This window comes from Xiphophorus maculatus, chromosome 14, assembly GCF_002775205.1.
Source record: "Xiphophorus maculatus strain JP 163 A chromosome 14, X_maculatus-5.0-male, whole genome shotgun sequence".
Lineage (NCBI taxonomy): Eukaryota > Metazoa > Chordata > Actinopteri > Cyprinodontiformes > Poeciliidae > Xiphophorus > Xiphophorus maculatus.
The window spans coordinates 17,466,129-17,487,135 of record NC_036456.1 but is presented as its reverse complement, the minus strand read 5'-3'; the positions used below and the strand labels follow the sequence as shown (position 1 = coordinate 17,487,135).

General features: G+C 43.7%; 2 protein-coding genes across 2 annotated transcripts in view; both read right to left on the bottom strand.

The window, feature by feature from the left end:
* The window catches only part of LOC102217133 (transmembrane protein 151B-like), a 38,824-nt gene that overhangs the window by 8,895 nt on the left and 8,922 nt on the right, over positions 1-21,007 (bottom strand). Inside the window, exons 2-3 of the mRNA XM_023346219.1 lie at positions 9,969-10,310; positions 9,208-9,342 (exon numbers count right to left, since the gene is read on the bottom strand). Of these exons, the coding sequence (XP_023201987.1) occupies positions 9,208-9,342; positions 9,969-10,310 (477 nt within the window). The remainder of the gene's footprint in view (positions 1-9,207; positions 9,343-9,968; positions 10,311-21,007) is intronic.
* LOC111610961 lies at positions 361-9,195 on the bottom strand. Its single transcript, XM_023346218.1, has one exon. The coding sequence runs from the start codon at positions 5,356-5,358 to the stop codon at positions 2,317-2,319; it is 3,042 nt and encodes a 1,013-aa protein (XP_023201986.1). The 5' UTR covers positions 5,359-9,195; the 3' UTR covers positions 361-2,316.

The window sequence follows — 21,007 nt, the reverse complement described above, 5'->3', positions numbered from 1 at the left end:
ATGTAGCGATCTTCAGAACGGCCGTTATGCGACCGTTGTAGCTAAAATGTAGCTAACTGCGATCCTAACAAATCCTTTTTTTCTTTATTTATTTTCAATGTTTCAGCACATCTATCAATCAAATTACAAATCATATCCAAATATACATTGTTACTCCACATTTTTAACGGGGGGCAGCCATCACCAGCTTCACACTACTAACCTGTAATGACGAACAGTCAGTGAGAGAAAGAAAGGACAACCGCCGTCTTCTTCCCCAAACTCTGTCTGAAGAGCGAGGGGCGGGGCTCCTCAATTCCGGTCTCCTGGTGAGACGTTGCCCGAACCTTCGTTACCCTTTTTTTTTTTCTTTTTTTTTAAAACCCATATATGTAATTAGTTGCAATACTATTAATTTCTGTGTGGTGGCGTATATTTTCTTAAACAGATTTTCTGGACTATCACCAAGTGATAATTAAATTCTCCCACTTTATGGTGTATCACACACTCCCCAACAAACAAAGGTGGCTCCTGACACTTAAGTCTCCAAAATAACTTGACTGAACATACATTTTTTTCAAAACATTGCAAAACAAAAATATGTAGTGTTTTGTGTTGCAGGTCGCTCAAGGTGAGTATACAGTGTATGATGTATATTTTACAGTAGATGGATATGTAATGTATGGTGTATGTGTGGTTCAGGTATGTAACTATCTTTCCCAAGTGTTCTATCTACAGTGTATTGGACACATAACAGGTAGGTAAGGGTAAGGGCTAATGGGTGGGGGTTGGATAGGATGGAAGTACGGTAAGGGGAAACACTGGTGCATACACTGCATTGGTTGGGTTCCAACTGCATTCACCATGGGGTGCGGCTGGTACACTGGTTGACCCAGAGTCGTGTAAGTGAACATATGTCTTGGTCGTCTTTCTCTTGTAGACCGTCTCAGGGGGACTGGGTGTTCCATGTCAGGTGTTGGGGTATTATCCTCTTGAGGGGCAGAATGTATGTCCTCCATGAATGTGGACTGGAGCTCCTCAACATTTTGTCCATCTCCACTGCTTGACCCCTGCCTTCCACTTCTGACACATTCTCCTTCCTGTCCAGGTTCGGTTGGGATTACTTCCATCAAACTGGTTTCATTCTCTTCAGCTATCTCTTGGAAAGCATCGGTAGTATTTTGATCAGGTGGGTGACCATTTGGTCTGGGTCTCTCCACAGGTATTCGAAGCCAGTAATGAGGTGTTCCCTTATCCTCCTCTTCATCAGAGTCATCTGTGTTTGAGTACAGTACAGCATGTCTGGCCTGAAGGTCGTTTGAACTCTTTTTGGCTTTCCTTTGTGACTCTGCTGTACTTGTGGTCAGGTTCTGGACTGGTTCTATAGGTAAGTCGTTTACCTGTAACAGTAGGTTTCGGTGTAGAGTGCGAACTGGCTGACCTCCTCGCTCCGGGCTGACTTTATAGACAGGATTGTCACCCACCTGCTCTCTGACGATGAAGATCTGTTGCTCCCAGTAGTTTCTCAGCTTTCCAGGGCCCCCACGTTCACCGAGATTGCGTACCAGTACTCTGTCTCCAGGCTGAAGGACGACACCTCTGCTCTTCTTGTCATAGTATGTTTTTCCCTTTATGCTGGATTGTTGGCTGTTTGCATTGGCTATCTGATATGCCTCAGTCATTTTTCGAGCCCACCTCTCGGCATATCCATTTGGCTCTTTAAGTTCGGCCTCCTGGTCTGTTATGAGACCAAAGAGGATGTCAACAGGGAGGCGAGGATGTCGACCATACAACAGATAGTACGGGGAGAACCCTGTGGCCTCATGCTTTGTACAGTTGTAGGCATGGAGCACATGAGGTAGGTGATCCTTCCAGTTCTCTTTCTCTTTCTCCCCCAGAGTCCGGAGCATCTGCAGTAAGGTACGATTTAGTCGTTCGGCCGGATTGCCCTGGGGGTGATATGGGGAGGTTCTTGAATGGGCCACACCAGCTAATCGTCTGAGATTCTTAAAGAGCTCATTCTCAAACTCCCGACCCTGGTCATGATGGAGTTTGGCAGGGTACCCAAATCTCGGGATGAAATCATTGAAAAGCCGGTCGGCTGCTGTCTTACCAGCCTTGTTCTTGGTGGGATAGGCTTGGGCAAACCTGGTAAAGTGGTCAATCACAACCAGGATGTACTCGTACCCACCCCTGCTGGCTTCCAAGTGAAGGAAATCGATGCATAGCAGCTCGAGGGGAGAAGTCGATGTAATACTTCCCATTGGAGCTCTTTCATTTGTGACTGGTTTCTTCTGTTTGATGCATGAGCATTTCCTGGTGATGTAGTTCTCTATATCACTTTTCATGACAAAGCTCCCTTGCCAAGCTCAGCACTTTTTCAACGCCAACATGATTCAGGTTGTTGTGGAGGTGAGTCAGAACTGTTTGTTTATATGTGGCGGGCAGAACCAATTGTTGTCGACTCACAGTTTTTCTGTAGAGCAGGTCATTCTCCAGGTATAATTTGCCCCACTCTCGCAGCAGCCTCCTCGTGTGTCCATCAACTTTATTTCTTTCTTCCTCTGTTAGTGGTTTGTCTTGTTGTTTCAACTCCACAACTTTCCCAATGGCGGGGTCTTTCCTTTGTTCCCTCACCAGCTCATCATGACTGACTGTCTGCAGACCCTCGAACTGGGTTTGGCTAGGGTGTGACAAGTTGAGGGCTGCCACCCAGGCCACATCTCTCTGTTGAGCTCTCCGGCTTCCTTCCCATGCAGCACAGACTGTGTCCTCTGATAGTTCTTCAGAGCATTCAGCCATAAAAGTGTCTATATCTAGGGGCCATCGTGACAAGGTGTCAGCATCAATGGCAGTTTTACCTGGTCGGTATTTGATGTCAAAGTGGAAGTCAGCCAACTGCCCCACCCACCGGTGACCCACTGCATTAAGCTTGGCAGTGCTCAGGATGTATGTGAGTGGGTTGTTGTCCGTGAAGACTGTAAAATGTGGGGCATAGAACAGATAATCACGGAACTTGTCACATATCGCCCACTTCAATGCCAGGAATTCAAGTTTGCCACTGTGTAGGTGATAATTCTGTTCCGCTGGTGTCAGTGTGCGTGAACCATATCCAATCACCCTCATTTTTCCATCCTGAACTTGGTAGAGAACCGCACCCAGACCCTTTTGCGAGGCATCAGTATGAAGTGTGAAAGGGCGGTCGAAGTCGGGGTATGCCAGCACTGGGGGTTTGGTCAGTCGGTCAATGAGCTGCTCAAGGACCTGTTGATGTTCTTTGGTCCACTCTATTGGGGTTCGAGAGGACTGCTGGTGGCCTTTTGTTTTTCCCTGTGGCGATTTAAGCTGAGAAGTGTCGGCCTTTGACTGAAGCAGGTCATACAGGGGCTTGGCTATACGTGAAAAATCCTGCACATATGTTCTGTAATAGCTCAGGAACCCGAGCATTTGCCTGATGTCCCCAACTGTTTGTGGTGTCTTGTGTTTCAGTGTTTGTACTGCTTCAAAATCTTTGGGGTCCATCCTTACTCCATCTGCCGACACCAATCGCCCAACGTACCTGACCTCCTTGCGAAAGAGCTCGCATTTCTCTGGTTTCAACTTTACACCATGACGCTGTAAGGCTTGGAGGACTCTGCGTAACACCTGCACATGCTCTTCAAACGATCTGGAGAAGCACAAAACATCATCGAGGTAAGGGATGCAGTACTCATCTCTCAGCTCGTCAAGCATCCCCTCCATGCTCCTTTGAAAAGCTGCTGGTGCGTTTGACAACCCAAACGGTATTCGGACCCACTCGTACAGGCCCCATGGGGTTATGAACGCAGTCAGGTACCTTGACCCTTCAGCAATGAAGCCTTGATGGTAGGCTTTCCCTTGGTCCAGAATTGAGAACCAAGCATATCCTCCTAGGGAGTCGGTGAGGTCTTGGATTCTAGGGATGGGGTGGCGGTCAGGTACGGTTTTGTTGTTGAGGAGCCGGTAGTCGACGCAGAGTCGTAAGGACCCATCTTTCTTCCTGACACATATGACAGGGGCTGCATATGGTGACTGAGATTTCACAATCCAACCTTTAACCAGAAGTTCCTGGATGTACTCCTTCACTTCTTTGTAGAGTGGCTTTGGAATGGATGCATAGGCTCTTTGGACTGGGATATCATCCTTAGTCCTAATTTCCATCTGCAGAGAAGGGATGCATCCAATGTCATCACCGTCACGGGAGAAGGCTCCACACTCCTCACAGAGCACTTTCTTCACCACCTCTTGTTGTTCGAGGCTTAGGTGACTGACCTCGACAGGAGGGAGCCAGGAGTCAGTTGGAGAGCTGCTGGAGGATGCAACTCCATTGACCCTAACTGCAGCCATTTCTTTTTGGTGGGACCCTGGAGTGCTGGTCTCCAGGACCTTTGTGACATGTTGGATGGTTCCCAGGGGGGTTCTTTTGGGTAGGGTGACCTCATGTTTTGAGTGATTGGAGATGGGCACTTTAACATATGGTCGCCTGGCCTCATTGACTTTTAAGAGGCCCTCCCCCACACCCAAGTGTCCTAAAGCAGTGCTCCCCTCTGCAGGCTCGTATAGGACAAAAGGGTCAATGATGTTAAAATTTGGGGGTACCCTGCACCACACATGAACTGTTCTCCCAGGGGGGATAATAGTGCAGTCTCTACCCACCCTTATTGTGACTGGATCATCATAGGCTCTGGGAGGCACCTGGATGAAACTCACAATGGCCTCCACCTGTTCCTCCTCTATCCCAAATGCATCACGGAGGAGACTGACCACTGTGGTAACCGCCTCACCCGAGGACTCCTTCCTTTTAATGATCTCTTCCAGTACATTGGCTCCAAGAAGGGGCTGGGGCAGGGGCAGCTGACTGACAAGAAATGGAGCCTGTATGGTCAGGTTGGGGTCATCGTTTCCTGCTAAGTTGACAGTGAGCTCCACCCATCCACTGTACGGCACTGAATGACCTGTAACTGCATAGACACTGAGTTCCTCCTCTAATAGCTCAGAAAGGGGTCTCACTGTACAATTTGAGATGTGAGTGGCAGCCCATTCTTGGTCAATTATACTCACTTGTGACCCTGAATCAAATAGGGCTGTAATTGGGTAGCCACCAAGCAGGCATTTCAGGAGGCTTTTCTTTCCAACGAGGGGTGCTTTACAGGTGACTGTTCTCTGGCTGAGAGGTGTATGAGGCTCCTGACGTTGTCTTCGTTGGAGGCGTCTGGCTATTTGACTTGAAGCTTGACCTACTGTTCGGGACTGGAATTGCTCACCGGTCTCTGGGTGTCCCTCATCAGAGACCGAGTCCCGTTTCCCTGTGGCTGCACTCGCTTCAAGCACCCAATCGCCCTGTGCCCTGCTTCTCCACATGCAAAGCAGTGGTTACACACCTGTGAGTTCTGCTCAGTACACACAGGGCAACGAGCCATCCTGCCCCTCATCTGAGCTGCGGGTTGCCTCAACAGAGGTTGTGGCCAGCTGCTTGAGGATGGTTGGTAGGGAGGGTGTGGCTGCATGTGGGCTGACCTAGTTAGAGGCAGAGACACTTGTGGGTTAGCTGTATGCAGGTCCATCAATGAAGCCACCATCTGAGTCAAGGCTTCAACTTGAGCACTGAGCTGTCCTATTGTCTGGAGATTCTTACTGTCTGCTGCTGCATCTTGTGACTTGTTGTAATCACCTCCTGTTTCAGCTTTGGTACTGTGTGCTTGTGTTGTCTTTTGTCTAGGGAGTTGGCCCAGCCTGCGTTGGTGCTCATTCTCATCACTCATGATTTTCATGACTTGGCTGAGGATTTCCTCATCTGTAACTTGGCTGTTTGCAATCAGGGGCCTCAGTCTCTGTCGGAGGTATGCATGTTTCGTTCCTAAACCCTGGTATATGGTGTGGAGAAAGACTTTTTGGATGGTCTTGGGGTCATATGTGATGTCTGTACTGGTGTGCCGAGTTTGAAAAAGAAGTTTCTGTTTTAGCCCAATCATGCGGTACAGGAACTGTTGAGGTGGTTCTTGGTCTGATTGCCTGGCACACATCAATTCCTGGAACATCTCAGTCGATGCTTTCTCACCGAGGTGGGACCTGAGGAAGCCTTTGAGCTCAGATACAGTGATTGAGTCTTTGTTTACGAGCATGTCTTTAAAGGCTCCTGGTTTTATAATCCTCAACACCCCCCTGACCACTTCAGTCTCTGTGAAACCCTCTTTTACTCCCTCATCGATTTGTTTACTGATGTTGTTGTAGCTTAAATCAGAGTTCTGATCTCCAACCTGACCACCGTGTACTTTGAAATCTTTGCGCTGCAGGTAGGAGAGGTCCTTCAGACACACAGGTTGATCCGGGGTCATTTGTGGCCTGTTATATAACTCTGACTCAACTTGGTGGAGAGAAACTGGAATTGGTGTGGTCACACTAGATTCATACTGCCTGAGCTTCTCGCCCAGTTCTTCATACAGCTGTCTCAGACCTTCTACCGACCCCATTTTTGTGTTGGGTTGGGTAATAGAGTCAGGCTGGGACTGCATGACTGTACTGTTAAAGTGAGCATGGGGTTGTAATGTGGAGTGTTTGATTGTTATAGACTGAGTGTGACTAGGTTTAATGCGTGCACAAACATCATCTAACACACTTTCTCCAGAATTATCAGTAGCATCAGCATTCGTTAGCTTATATATCAAATCATTCAAATCCAGCAACCAACCCATACCTTTGTCTTCCCTCTCGAGTAAGGCATCAGACTGCAAAAAGGAGATGGCAAAGTCCATGCAGCTTTCTTCATCCTTTGGGTCCAGTTCACCTCCATACTGGCTATTAGTAACAATGTCTTTTGCCACCTGATAAACACTGTCGCTTGGGAGTTTGAAAAGTTGTTTCTTAATGTTCCATATTAACTCTTTGCGAACCTCTGCCATGGTGTCTGGTTCTACTACAGATCGGTCCTCCAGTTCAGTCCTCTGATAAATTACACGTTGTCCTCCAAATCAATGAGTTGACTCCTCTGAAGATAGCGTACGTTGTCCTCTGGATCAGCAACTTGGCTCAGCTTCAACTAGAGTACGTTGTCCACTGGATCAGCAACGTGGCTCAGCTGCAGCTCGAGTGCGCTGTCTTCTGAATCGGCGATGTGGCTCCTCGGCGATCAGCTTACGTTGAACTCAGGATCAGCAGTGCAGTTCCGGTGGAGGATCGCGGTTCCTTCCCACTCTGATCTTCCACTTTGGACACCCACGGGTTGACTCCTGGCCTTCAGCTGTGTCACCTTGGTCACGTGGTTCTGGTATCTCTGGATCTTCTCCCAATATTTTTGATGAGGAGATCCCGGACGAGCCCCCACAGTTTGTTACTCGTCTCTACTTATAGTGACAAATATAACAAATGATGTTTTGTTTTGTTTTTCCGTTTTTTTTCTTCTTCTGAAGACTTTCTGCTTTCCCTTGATCTTGGAGAGCCTGTAATGACGAACAGTCAGTGAGAGAAAGAAAGGACAACCGCCGTCTTCTTCCCCAAACTCTGTCTTTATTACAAATTATTGAAATTATGAAATTATTAACATTTCCTAGAACAATCACATTCCTGTGTCCTTTCTTCTGCTACAAAAAAAACACACACAGCCTTCACCTGTGTAAAAAGGTATCAACTCTCACCAATCAATCCAGAGTGCAGCGATATACATTAAAAAAAACCATTTCTCAAATAAGAGGATTAATTATGTTGAATACTGCAAGAGGGAGATGTAATAATGGACAAAACCTTAAGCTCGCTCTAATGTGTTTTCAATAACTACTGTCCGACTGAATAAACTACAGTTTAATTGATTACATAGCAAGGGAGAAAAAGTAAAGTCTATAGTAATAATAATAATAATAACAATAATCATAATAATAATAATAATAACTCCTTTTTAACAGATAAAACAACACAATGTATCTCAGGGTACCAATGTTTAATCGGGGAGTGGAACGGAGCTAAAAAAGATACATGTAGCGATCTTCAGAACGGCCGTTATGCGACCGTTGTAGCTAAAATGTAGCTAACTGCGATCCTAACAAATCCTTTTTTTCTTTATTTATTTTCAATGTTTCAGCACATCTATCAATCAAATTACAAATCATATCCAAATATACATTGTTACTCCACATTTTTAACGGGGGGCAGCCATCACCAGCTTCACACTACTAACCTGTAATGACGAACAGTCAGTGAGAGAAAGAAAGGACAACCGCCGTCTTCTTCCCCAAACTCTGTCTGAAGAGCGAGGGGCGGGGCTCCTCAATTCCGGTCTCCTGGTGAGACGTTGCCCGAACCTTCGTTACCCTTTTTTTTTTTCTTTTTTTTTAAAACCCATATATGTAATTAGTTGCAATACTATTAATTTCTGTGTGGTGGCGTATATTTTCTTAAACAGATTTTCTGGACTATCACCAAGTGATAATTAAATTCTCCCACTTTATGGTGTATCACACAAACATTTACCGTACTTGACTGATCAGCTTGTTTGCTCTGTTAGCATTACAATTGCATTTCTTTATTTACCTCTCTGGGCAGCATGTAACTTTTCTGATGTTAGTTGACATGACAGAACAATTACAACTTATAAGATTTTTTTTTCTCTTTTTTGCAACATTGTAAAAGTTTGCTTAAAATTGACGTCACAATTACATGGAAACATAATATTACCTATGGAAATGTACATACGCTTCCCTGGACAAACACTGAACTTTTAGTAGGGCAAACAAAAAGATTAGTGATTTATATGTACTTTAGCTGAAAACACAACCTTTGAATTTTCTTTTCTGCGTCATTTTAAAGGTTTGCTCAAAATTCTCAATAGTATTAGATGAAAAGATAGCTAGTGACTCTGCTGGATTGGCTAATGGAGCGACATGTTAGCATCCTGCCCCGTTACAAATCCTGTAATCTGTTCTGCACTACACTTTAAACTGGGCACCTACTGGCCCGTGTAGAAAGTGGTTGCCATGGAGACTATGACATTACGTTGATGGAGACGCTGCTAACCAAGGATTTACATAGCTTGCTAAGGTAACTCTTCCTGCTGGCTGGGCATGAAGAGATGAGACAGATGGTGCTCTCCATGTCTGATCTCCTGACAGCTGAAGGAAAATGCTAATTCATCGAATCATATTGACATGAGAAATTTCTATACTTATACTTGTTGTTATAAATTTGACAGAAAAGCAATGAATAAAGAAAGAGCCCGCTCACCTGTGTGGTGGTGTATGCATCTCCATTGCGGTATCTGGTCACCTGCCTGGTCCTCCTCACGTAGTGGTAGCTGATGGCCTTCCACCAAATACATGGAGTGGCCTGCTGGAGTCTCTGCACCCGCTCATACACTTCCTAGAAAAAGGTTAAACTGAAACAACTTCCTAAAAAAACAGACCAGCAGGAACAAGACAACTATTGTTTTGGTACAATAGCCACAGCGGACAAGACAAAGTTTAATTATATCACAATGATTGTTGTTGGGTTTTTTTGCTGGAAGCCACTAAATCATTTTACAGTAGGACGTTTTTTCATTACAGAACACAACAGCCAGGCTGAGTCAGGTCAAGTCATTTTCTACTTGATGAGGCAATAATTTTTCCAGAAATGATGGAGCAAATGTCTACATATTCTCTCCTGGAGAAACAGTGAGAAAGAGAATGATGCATTGATCATTTATGTGTACTTTAGCTGAACTCCTTATTTTAGTCAGAGTATTCTGGTAGGAATGCATGGTCTTTATTACCACAAAGTGCTAACACAGAAGACAAAAACAGATTACATATAACATCATGCAGCATAAAACTACAGTAGTTAAAAACCAGTCTGAATAAATGACTCAAACATTTTCTTAAAGAATCAGTAGAAATAACATGAAAGCATCCTACAATCTGAGGGGCAGCCGCTCGGAAAGATTTGTCTCCTATGGTCTTAAAAATGCGTTAGAGGAACCAAAAACAATGCAGTTACATGTCAGATACCTGGAATTCAGCGTGAGCCAACATGGCCGTCTTAGAGAAGCAGTGCCAGCACTCCACCAGGTAAACCACGTACAGCATCGCCAGGAAGGCCAGCGGGATGTAGACGTAGCCGCTGGAGCACGGGCTCTCCAGGTGGAGGATGTCATTATAGTAGGCGGCGGATGTGGCGTCGTCGGCGCCACCAAGACGCATGGAGGAGGAAGAGCCGAGGACGGGCACTCGGCAGAGAGCGCACCAGGCCAGCGTGGCGAAACAGCCGTACATCAGCAGCGTCAGGAGGAGGCACTTCCAGTGGGACTCTCTGCACAGGGAGGAGGCCAGGGACTGCTGGGTGGGCTTTTGCTGTGGGAGCAAACAAATATTAACTGTTACATGTTTCCTTATGCAACACAACATCCACCCTGATATTCAAAACTGCAATACAGGATAGGCATTTATCGTGTTGTTTATCATTTATCGTGATAAATTTCTTATGGTAAGAGCTTTGACTTATCGTTGTCACAATAAATTCCAATTAATGATGACTTAAAATCCCCCAAACTGTTCACATTGTCAGGATTGATAGTTTTATTATTTTCTACACCATTTGTTCAATGAAAGCCAATAAATTTGATAACTGTATTTTCTATTTTATTTTATTGATTTTCCTGTACTTTCAATAAATTTTAAAATACAGTTATCATGCATAGCTTAGTAACACAAATCACACTTCTTTATGCGACTGATATCGTAAAGAAGGGTGTTACAAATGGGAATGTTTTTTTAAGCGTGTGTTTGTGGGGCTATAATTGCTGGGACACACAGATACACAGTTACCTAAAAACGATCTAACAAATAATTCTTATTGTCACTTTTATTGTTATCACAAAAGTACCGGTAAATATTGCGATAAAATAAATCCATATCGCCCACCCCTAGTGCAATAAATAAAGTAACATGCATAGGTGTTAATATTTTATCATGAGAAGAAGATTATTTTTTTTTGTCAAGGAAGGAATAAGGATGTGCTTCAGGATGACGTCTGGTAAAGTATTAATAACCTTCCTGTTTGGTAAACAGTGTCAGGTTTCCAACCAAATGTGCAGCTGGAGGCCTGGACCAAAGGAACGCATTAGAACTGCTCCATATCCATCGGAGGGTAAGTGCTGCACATTAGACACGCACACAGTGTTTACAGCGCACTCAAATACACAAGCATAGCTGGTGTGATATGCTTCCTTCTCCGTCCACACGCACGATCTCAGCATTGTAATGCAGCCGGAGGAGAATATGTGAATAATTTAGATGAGAACGATGCTTCTAGACGGTTCCCCAGCCAACTGACTCGGCTCCAACATCAGCAGCGCGTCGGTGCTGATGCAATGTGTGCATCAATGACAGAGAGGCAAAAAAATAAAGCTTGTGTCACACAGTTTAAGAGTGAAGACGTTGGGTTTCATCCCTGATAAAGACGAAGGAGTGTTTGTTTCCTGTTTCACTTCGTGGGAAGACAAAAAAAAGGAGATGATGAGTTGGGAAAGAAAAGCAGATGGGATGACACCAGTGTCCTTCTCTCCTCTCAGTCAAGTCTGTCAGCATCTATCCCTCTATTTACCTCACACATGAGCCTTCATTCCCTCAATCACTACCACTCGCTCCTTCTCTCATGCACACTCATCTCTTTTCAGCACAGTTGAACCACAAGGTGATATTTGATGGCGAGCTGGACACAAAGGCTTTAGATTTTTCTCCTGTATCTGCTGATCGTCAAGGGCAACGCTGTGAGGCAGAATCAATGGGACCGCTCAACCAGCTGTTCACCGTGACGAAAATAACCCCCACGAAGCAGCTAATAAAAGCAGTCACTTTAAAAAAAAAACACTGGTAGAGCATCTTCCTTTCGTTCTCTTGTAATAGTTCTCCTTTTCTTAACTTTGTTTTCCCCAATATACAGTTCCTTTTACATTTTAGCATGTTACATCCTCAAACATTGATTTCTTGGGGATTTTATGTAACAGACCAATGCAAAGTAGTGTATAATTGTGAAATGCACATTAATGATACATATACCTTAAAGTCTGAAAAGTGTGTGGTGTATATGCATTAACACTTTGCAGAACCACACAACTTACAGCTGCAGGTTTTTAAGGGTGTCTGGTTTTAACATCCAACTGAAAGTCTAGAAGTCAACTATAAAGCACTTGCTGCAAGTATATCACATAAAGATAAAAGCACAGGAACAGACTGACAGTATGAGATGAAACACAAATTTATTGCTATACTTCTTTCTTGACTTTAATTGGATGCTCAGAGTGAATATTCCAAGTTTAAAGTATAGTAGTTAGCTGGATTTGATCATTCTGTCCAAGGTTTCCCCCGGAAAACTAGCTAAGCCCGGTGGTTGGGACGCTCAGCAATCATTCATCCAGCGGCCCGTTGTGTTTTTGAGTTAAAAAATGTTGAAAGTTGACAGAAATGTTGAAAATATCCCGTGATAATTATGTAATTGAAAGATTAATACCTGAACACCAACTATAAAGTCTTAAAAAATGCAAACATTTTTAAAAGACTTAAATAAATAAGCAGTGCTTAGCCTTGTGGGGGCACAAGTTAAGCCTGGTGGCCGCCAGTCTTATAATACACTGGAGGAAACCCTGGTGTCACGAGTTAAAACTGAAATGGAGGTTTGATGAGCCGTTACTGCATTTCAAGCTAAACTTTTGTTTAAAAAAAAGGTTTAGTGGATTGTTAGCTTAAATTTTATTTTTTGTGTTTTTGTGATGAAATAAGCTTAGTTTCTGCAGGACCAGATTTTGTTTTTCTCTGATTACTCACCAATGACAGTTTTATACCCCAACTCTCATTTAAACTACTCAACAACATCCTCCCCGGCCTGTCTGATGTGTTTTTTGATCTTCATGATGATGTTTGTTGCTTTAAGTTCACTAAAAATCTCAGAGGAATTCACAGAACAGCTGCTTACTCAGTTTAAATTACACACACACACAGACTAATTGCTAAGTCGGTGAAGGCAATTGGTTGAATTGGATTTTATTTAGACGTCTACGGGCAAAATGAAAAAAAAGAAAAAAAAAAGTTGTGAATACTCTTGCAAGGCAGTGTATAACCTCTGACTCTTACCTCCACCTTTGTCCCCACCCATACATCTCCTCTCTTATTTCCTCTTTAAAGCTCTGTCTCCAAGTGGATTGATCGAGCTGGCAGAGCAGAGAGTGAAGCGGTGAGCAGCATGTGAGACAGAAATTATCCTAAACTTTATGAGTGCGGGACAGGAAATGTAACAAATAGCAGGTGTAGGAGATTACACGTCACCTCAAGAAACCCGTCTGGTGACATCTTCCCCATCTTCCTTCTCTCCACGTTTTTAACTAAATATCTTTCACACCTGCAAGTATCCAGCCAACAATTTCATCACGAGTCTGCAACAATGCAGCCAGTGAGACAAAAATCTGCCCCAAGACAGGAGTCAAATTATTCGCGTTGGCACTTACGGTGCCAGGTCCCTCAGGGAGGGAAAACAGGATGCGGTGTGGGGTCACTTAGCATCAGAGCTGCGTCTCAAAGCAACAGCAGTGCCAACAATATAAATAAACGTATACAAAAATAGAAGCAAGAGTTGAATTTGCACCGACAAGGACAACTCTAGTTTATAGTCAAACGACGATCGCAAAACCAAGTCTATTACAATTTTTTTTTAAATAATAAAATGTAGCGACTGTTCTAGAACTTAAGAAACTTCCACAAGTATAATTCTTAACTTTAAGGACAAAGTGTTGTACTAAACACTTCGGCAGCAGAAAATGTCTTAAAAAAGCAAGATCAAAAATATGTCTTTTCATTATAAAGCACAGACAGCACAGCTCTACTCAGTTATAAACCATTAGTAATTGCAACGTAGTAGTGCGTATTTTGCTGAAGTTTCAAGTGTGCTGAGTCAGACTTGACTTTTTTAAATTCATTAAGACTAAAGTGACGGATTTTGGTAACTTCACTGTGACACCTAAAGTGTTTAAGATTCCTTGGACAGGTCTAATAAGCTGGTTGTCACAAATCTGGGGTTTTAAATGGAACCTAATCTTGAATTTGACAGATCAGATTACTGGAGTTGGTAATTTAAAATTTTCCAGTTGAAGTAGTTGGTTAAAATAAAGCCAATTCTTTCCAAGCAGCACTTTGTAATCCATGCATTAGTTATCACTTGGTTAGATTACCGTAATGTACCTAATGTAGAGGAAAGTGCTTCATCCAGCTCGTCTCCAGAGCCGGTAAAATGCTGCAGCTCGTCTTTTAGCCGATACTCTGAAGTTTGAACACATTTCCCCCCTTTTTACCTTCAATTCCTACACTGAAGGTTATAGGGCAAAAGGGGCAATAGTTTCCTTCTTCTGACCCAGCAAGGACTGGGTAGCTACTAGAGAACCAGTTTTGGTCCCAGAATGGGTTCTTCAGCTTTGGAAGTAAAAGAAAGTGGTGCAACACCTGCCCTAGCAACGGTTTAACTTTGGAGTTAAAGTAAAGATCTGCTTCAATTATCACCAAACCTTGGCAAATCATATCAATGGATTACGAGTTTGATGCATTAAGTGAAAGCGTTGTAGCTGCTAGCTAACTAGCCTGATTGGTCTGAAACCAGAAGGTTTCCAAGTCTTCACTATGATTTTATTTTTCTTTTGGGAGAATCTGTTTTGGAATCTTACTTTCCGTCACAAGATGGTTTCTATTATTCTGTAAGAGTTGCCTCAGTCAAACCTCAAGTGATCAATGATCAATCAGTCTTCCTGAGGATAATGTAAAGAACACAAGAACAATCTACAAAGCCAAATCTCAGGGGAGTCAGTTCTTGTTTTTTCCCAAACTGCCCCACAAGCAATAAGAAGCTGTCCCAATGCCCCTGAATTTAGATGGAACAAATTACCAGTGTTGTATAGTAACGAAGTAAAAACACTTCACTACTTTACTTAAGTATATTTTGGAGTACTTCATACTTTCCTCGAGTATGAAAATTTTTGATAACTTTCATTTTTACTTCACTATATTTCCGAACTTAATTGCGTACTTTTACTCCGATACATTTTCAATGTGTGGTTTAGTTACGGTTAGGCCTGTCACGATAGCAAATTTTGCTGAACGATTAATTGTCTCAAAAATTATTGCAATAAACGATAATATTGTTTGAAGACCTTTTTACACTGAAAATGATGTAGTAATCCATGCGATTTCTTGCCAAAGTTAGATACACTTTATTTTCAAAAGAACACTAAACACTGGAACTGGTAAACAAAATAAACAAAACAACCAAAAACAAAAATAAAATGGATTCTCAGTCTCATTAATAAAAAATGTACTGGAAAAAAAACTAAACATAAAGCCAAAGTGTAAATAAATACTGCATTCAACCAAAAGACTGCAGATTATGAAGTGTGTATATTATGTTGCCCTTCAGTAATAATTAGATTTAAATAGAGAAGATGGGCACATCGACTACCTGATGCAATAGTTCACACTACATGATTTTTTGCTCCTATTTTTCCCCTTACAACAATCTTAGATGTTGGTCTTTCTAAGATTGTGTGGTGTGTTATGGTAGATCATCATTGCCGCTCTGATCTAAATCAGGGATTTTTCTCCACTGGGATCTTAACGCAGCCTGTTGAATGTGACAGGTAGCCAATCAGAAAGCGCGGATTCTCCTCCGTGTTTTCTGAGGGGAAATTACAGAGGGGAATCCCAAACAGCTGACACTGCGCAACCCGAAATCCAGCAGGACATTGGAGATGATATGTGGAAACAACATTAATGTTTATTCAACATGCAAAGAATATAGAAATGACAAGGGGAGGAGTTGGAGCGAAACCGGTAACTTTTCAGCTGTTCTTCGTTAACGTGAAGTAAATAGGTTCTGATGATTTTCATTCAGTCAGGACTTTACGCTGACACTAGCCACATGCATTGCAGGTAGATTGTAGTAAAGCATTGATTAATACCTGGTTTTAAAATTAGTTCACTGGACTTGTAGCCATTATTTTGTGCCCATTGTTGGACACCACACGGCAGGACCGAACCCGATCGAACCGTTATACCTAGGATTTCTGTCGGCTAATGTGTGATCTGTCAGGTTTTGAAAATGGGCCGACAATCGGCCGACAGCTCTAAGATCGTGTCGTGTGCGCTGGGCTTTACACTAAGGAAATGAGGAAGGGAGGAGTCAAGAGATACAGCCGGCATTAGGAGAGCAAGCTGAGTAGTATAAAAGTTGAATGGTGAAAATAGCACAAAGTATGCAGGAGAAGAAGCGAGGCCAAATTTACGGAGCAACCAGGAAAGTGGAACTCAATAGTGTGAATGAATGCCTACAGCATTCACACTAATAAAAATGTGTAGGGGGGTAAAGTGGAGGGACCAATGGTTCCCTGGCCCAACCTGTTCTGGCGAAGCTGCGCAGGTCACTTCCAGTTCAGACATGTGGGAATAATGTATTTAGTGCCCACAGATTATTTATTTTCATAGCGCATGCTCACTGTGAGCTATTAGTACCCCAGCAACAGTTGCCATGCTGCTGACAATGATGTCATCAGCCTGATTTCAAATGATGTCAGTGCCAGGAGGCCCTTCTAAGGATGCCTCTGTGATGTCATAGTCCATGACATCACCAACTGATCAGTTGAGTCTCCGGTCAGTCAACACAAAATTCATTTGGAGACTTTAGCTGACGGAATAAAGATGAGCAACGAAAGCGACGTTTATGTGAGACCCAAGGTCTCCTTTTGGAGCAAACTCAGAAAGACGTGTTCTAACAAAGTTCATCCTGGACAAACCACCCCAGACTATAGGAAGAAGAAATTTCTCAGCGAGCTTCTTTGGAAAATAATAGAGAAAGTGGCAGACGGCCCCACCATCCATCTCGTCAGAGAAATCTTTGTAGAACAGCACAAAAAACTTTTGGCCTTACTGCTAAGGAAAACAGGTGAAATAAACGTGGACGTACTTTCAGATGTAGCAGAAGAACTGAGCGAACGAATTTTTCAAAGCATTGCGAGGGACGCGTTCCACTATGCTTCAGGTCTTAATTTAATTGCACTACTAGACTACCCAGAAGGACATGCATTTATTGTAAGAAAATTCAAACGCCACTTGGAGGATCCGGTTCCTAAAAAGAAAATGTTTATGACTACAAAAAAGAAGATCAGGAGGACATTTTTTCCCAATGAAGATTTGTACAGTGATGAAAATTGCCTGAGTGAGTCTTACACTCAGGCAGATATGGATCCAGAGCAGTTTTTAAAGGACGCAAATGAAATGGGATTTAAACGGGGAACCGAAGCTCAAAGAAAAAATATGGTGGAAAGAATATTTTGGAGACTAATTTATATATCAAGTTACAGATCAAGTTATGGCGCTTATAAAATGAAGGACACCGACCCCGTCCACAAGAAGCTTGGTCCAAAACTGTGGGAAGCGGTAAAAGATATAGATTTTATATTTTTTGAGGACATGGAGACAAAACTCGGCCAGGATATCTTTCAACTTCTGAGCGGAAATGATGATGTAGTACAAGAGTTATTATTTAAAATGATAAAAAGCGAAAACCCGCTGGTCATTTATAAACTAACCGAATGTTTCCGAAGCACCCTGGCACGTCCAAGAAAAATTCATTTTAAGAAAAGTTATATTAGAAAGGCGTGGAAGTGGTTTGAACAGGCAATCTGCTGTGGAGAAGATTTAGAAGAAAGTCAAGATGATTTTAACAATGGACCACATGTTGAGCCTCGCCCTGCCGCTGACTCGGTACCGGCCTCTGACTCGGGACCAGCCTCTGACTCGGTACCAGCCTCTGACTCGGAACCGGCCTCTGAGTCCGGTCCGGCCCCTGACTCGGGTCCGGCCTCTGACTCGGGACCGGCCTCTGACTCGGGACCGGCCTCTGAGTCCGGTCCAGCCTCTGACTCGGGACCGGCCTCTGAGTCGGGGCCGGCCTCTGACTCAGGACCGGCCTCTGAGTCCGGTCCAGCCCCTGGCTCGGGACCGGCCTCTGAGTCGGGGCTGGCCTCTGACTCGGGACCAGCCTCTGACTTGGGGCCGGCCTCTGAGTCGGGACCGGCCTCTGAGTCGGGACCGGCCCCTGAGTCCTGTCCGGCCTCTGAGTCGGGACCGGCCCCTGAGTCCTGTCCGGCCTCTGAGTCGGGACCGGCCCCTGAGTCCTGTCCGGCCTCTGAGTCAGGACCGGCCCCTGAGTCCTGTCCGGCCTCTGAGTCGGGACCGGCCCCTGAGTCCTGTCCGGCCTCTGAGTCGGGACCGGCCCCTGAGTCCTGTCCGGCCTCTGAGTCGGAACCGGCCCCTGAGTCCTGTCCGGCCTCTGAGTTGGGACCGGCCTCTGACTCGGGACCGGCCTCTGACTCGGGGCCGGCCTCTGAGTCCGGTCCGGCCCCTGATTCGGGACCGGCCTCTGACTCGGGACCGGCCTCTGACTCGGGACCGGCCTCTGAGTCCGGTCCGGCCCCTGACTCGGGTCCGGCCTCAGACTCGGGACCGGCCTCTGAGTCGGGACCGGCCCCTGACTCGGGACCGGCCTCTGACTCGGGACCGGCCCCTGACTCGGGACCGGCCTCTGACTCGGGTCCGGCCTCTGACTCGGGACCGGCCTCTGAGTCGGGACCGGCCTCTGAGTCCGGTCCGGCCCCTAACTCGGGTCCGGCCCCTGACTCTGGTCCGGCCTCTGACTCGGGACCGGCCTCTGACTCGGGGCCGAGTTGGGACCGGCCTCCGAGTCAGGACTGACCTCTGAGTCGGGCAATAGGGCGAGTCGCCTTTTTGCATTTCAACTTAGGAAAGCCCAAATAAATAGACACGTCCCCAAAATAAAACACCCCTCAACAATGCAGACTAAAACACAACCCAAAGAAATAGCTGAAACATTCGCAGAATACTATAAAAAACTATATAATAATACGGACAAAAACACTCAGGAAGATGTAACATCCTCTTTTTTCAAAAAGATTAATCTCCCAACTTTGTCAGAAGAAGAGTCGCTGGAAATGACCCGACCTATAACTTCACAGGAAATTATGAATGTTATTAAAAACCACAAAAACAACAAACCTCCGGGGACAGATTGACTACCAGGGCAATTCTACAAAACATTTAGCCAAGAACTAACGCCAGCAATATGTAAGGTATTCAACTATGCACTAACAGAGGGGGACCCCCCTAAATCACGGTCTGAAGCCATTATATCGGTAATCTATAAAGAAGGTAAAGACCCAACTATGTGTGAAGGCTACAGACCCATGAGCTTATTATGCAACGATGTAAAAATACTAACAAGTATAATGGCAAAAAGAATGCAAAAATATATAGCTAAATTGATTAAACCAGACCAAATGCGATTTATTCTGGGGAGGCAGGGAGCAAACAATATTAGAAGAATATTAAATGTAATGTCATATACAAAATTTAAATCATTATCCTCCCTTTTAATTAGTTTAGATGCCCAAAAGGCTTTTGACAGGGTAAAATGGAGTTTTCTATACCAGACATTATTGAGATTTGGATTTTCACAGCAATTTGTTGAATGGGTGAAAGTAATCTATAAAAATCCAAAATCCCGAATTCGAATTAATGGGTACTGTTCAGAATTTTTTGATCTCAAGAGAGGAGTTAGACAGGGGGACTGTCTAAGCCCTCTACTATTCGCGGTTAATATTGAACCGATGGCAGAAGCAATAAGACAGAATAAACAAATCCAGGGAATAAGAGACGAGGGAGGGGTGGAACATAAAATATCACTGTTTGCCGACGATCTATTAGTACTCCTAACAGAACCACTCCGGTCAGTACCAGCTTTACTAGAAAGCCTTAAAGAATATGGGAATATCTCTGGGTATGCGAGTAACGAAAGTAAATCAGTAGCAATGATGGTATCAGGGGAATGCTCAGCACAGCTAAGAGATAAAGTAAAGTTCAAATGGACCGATAAAGGATTTAGATACTTGGGCATAATTATCAGACCTCGAACTTCACAATTATTCAAAGCAAATTATGAGAAACTGAAGAAGGAAATTATAAAAGACCTAGAAAGATGGGAGATCCTACCACTGACCCTCAGGGGGAGGGTAGAAACAGTCAGAATGAATGTATTACCAAGACTACTGTTTGTATTCCAATCACTCCCAGTTTCCATTCCTAACTCCTTTTTTAAAGAGATGGATAAAAGAATATCAAGGTTTGTATGGCAAATAAAAAGGCAAGAATCAAATTTAAAATACTTCAGTCCTCAAAGAGTAATGGAGGGTTAGGTTTACCGGAATTAAAGAATTATTATTTAGCTGCTCAACTGAGAGCCATAGCTCTATGGTTAGCAAAGGATCAAGAGACAATATGGGTAGATATGGAGCAAAGAGCCTGCCCAAATCTGTCCCTAGAGTCACTGCCCTTTACACAAGGAGGGTTCAAAGAAATCTCAAAATTGAAAATTGCTGGATTAAGGAAACGATTAACATTTGGTCAAGAGTAAAAAAGAAATTTAATTTCCCTGACTCTATATCAAAAATTGTAAAAATAGCAAAGATTCCAGATTTTACCCCAGCTACTATGGATACAGGGTTTGAGAGATGGACAAAAGGGGGACTGGTATTTATAGCACAGCTTTTTAATGGATCAATAATGAAATCTTTTGAACAAATCCAAAGGGAATTTAATCCACAAAAAACTGATTTTTACAGATACTTGCAACTTAGACATTATCTCCAGAATCATAGTGAATGGCAAAAAATCTCAACAGATATGACCATAATAATGACCGTAATAATCCATGCGATTTCCTGCCAAAGTTAGATACACTTTATTTTCAAAAGAACACTAAACACTGGAACTGGTAAACAAAATCAACAAAACAACCAAAAACAAAAATAAAATGGATTCTCAGTCTTATTAATAAAAAATGTACTTGAATAAAAACTAAACAACATAAAGCCAAAGTGTAAATAAATACTGCATTCAACCAAAAGAGGGCAGATTATGAAGTCTGTATATTATGTTGCCCT

Coding starts and splice junctions, on each gene's coding strand:
- LOC111610961 (XM_023346218.1), bottom strand. CDS start 5,358: ATGTGGAGAAGCAGGGCACAGGGCGATTGGGTGCTTGAAGCGAGTGCA.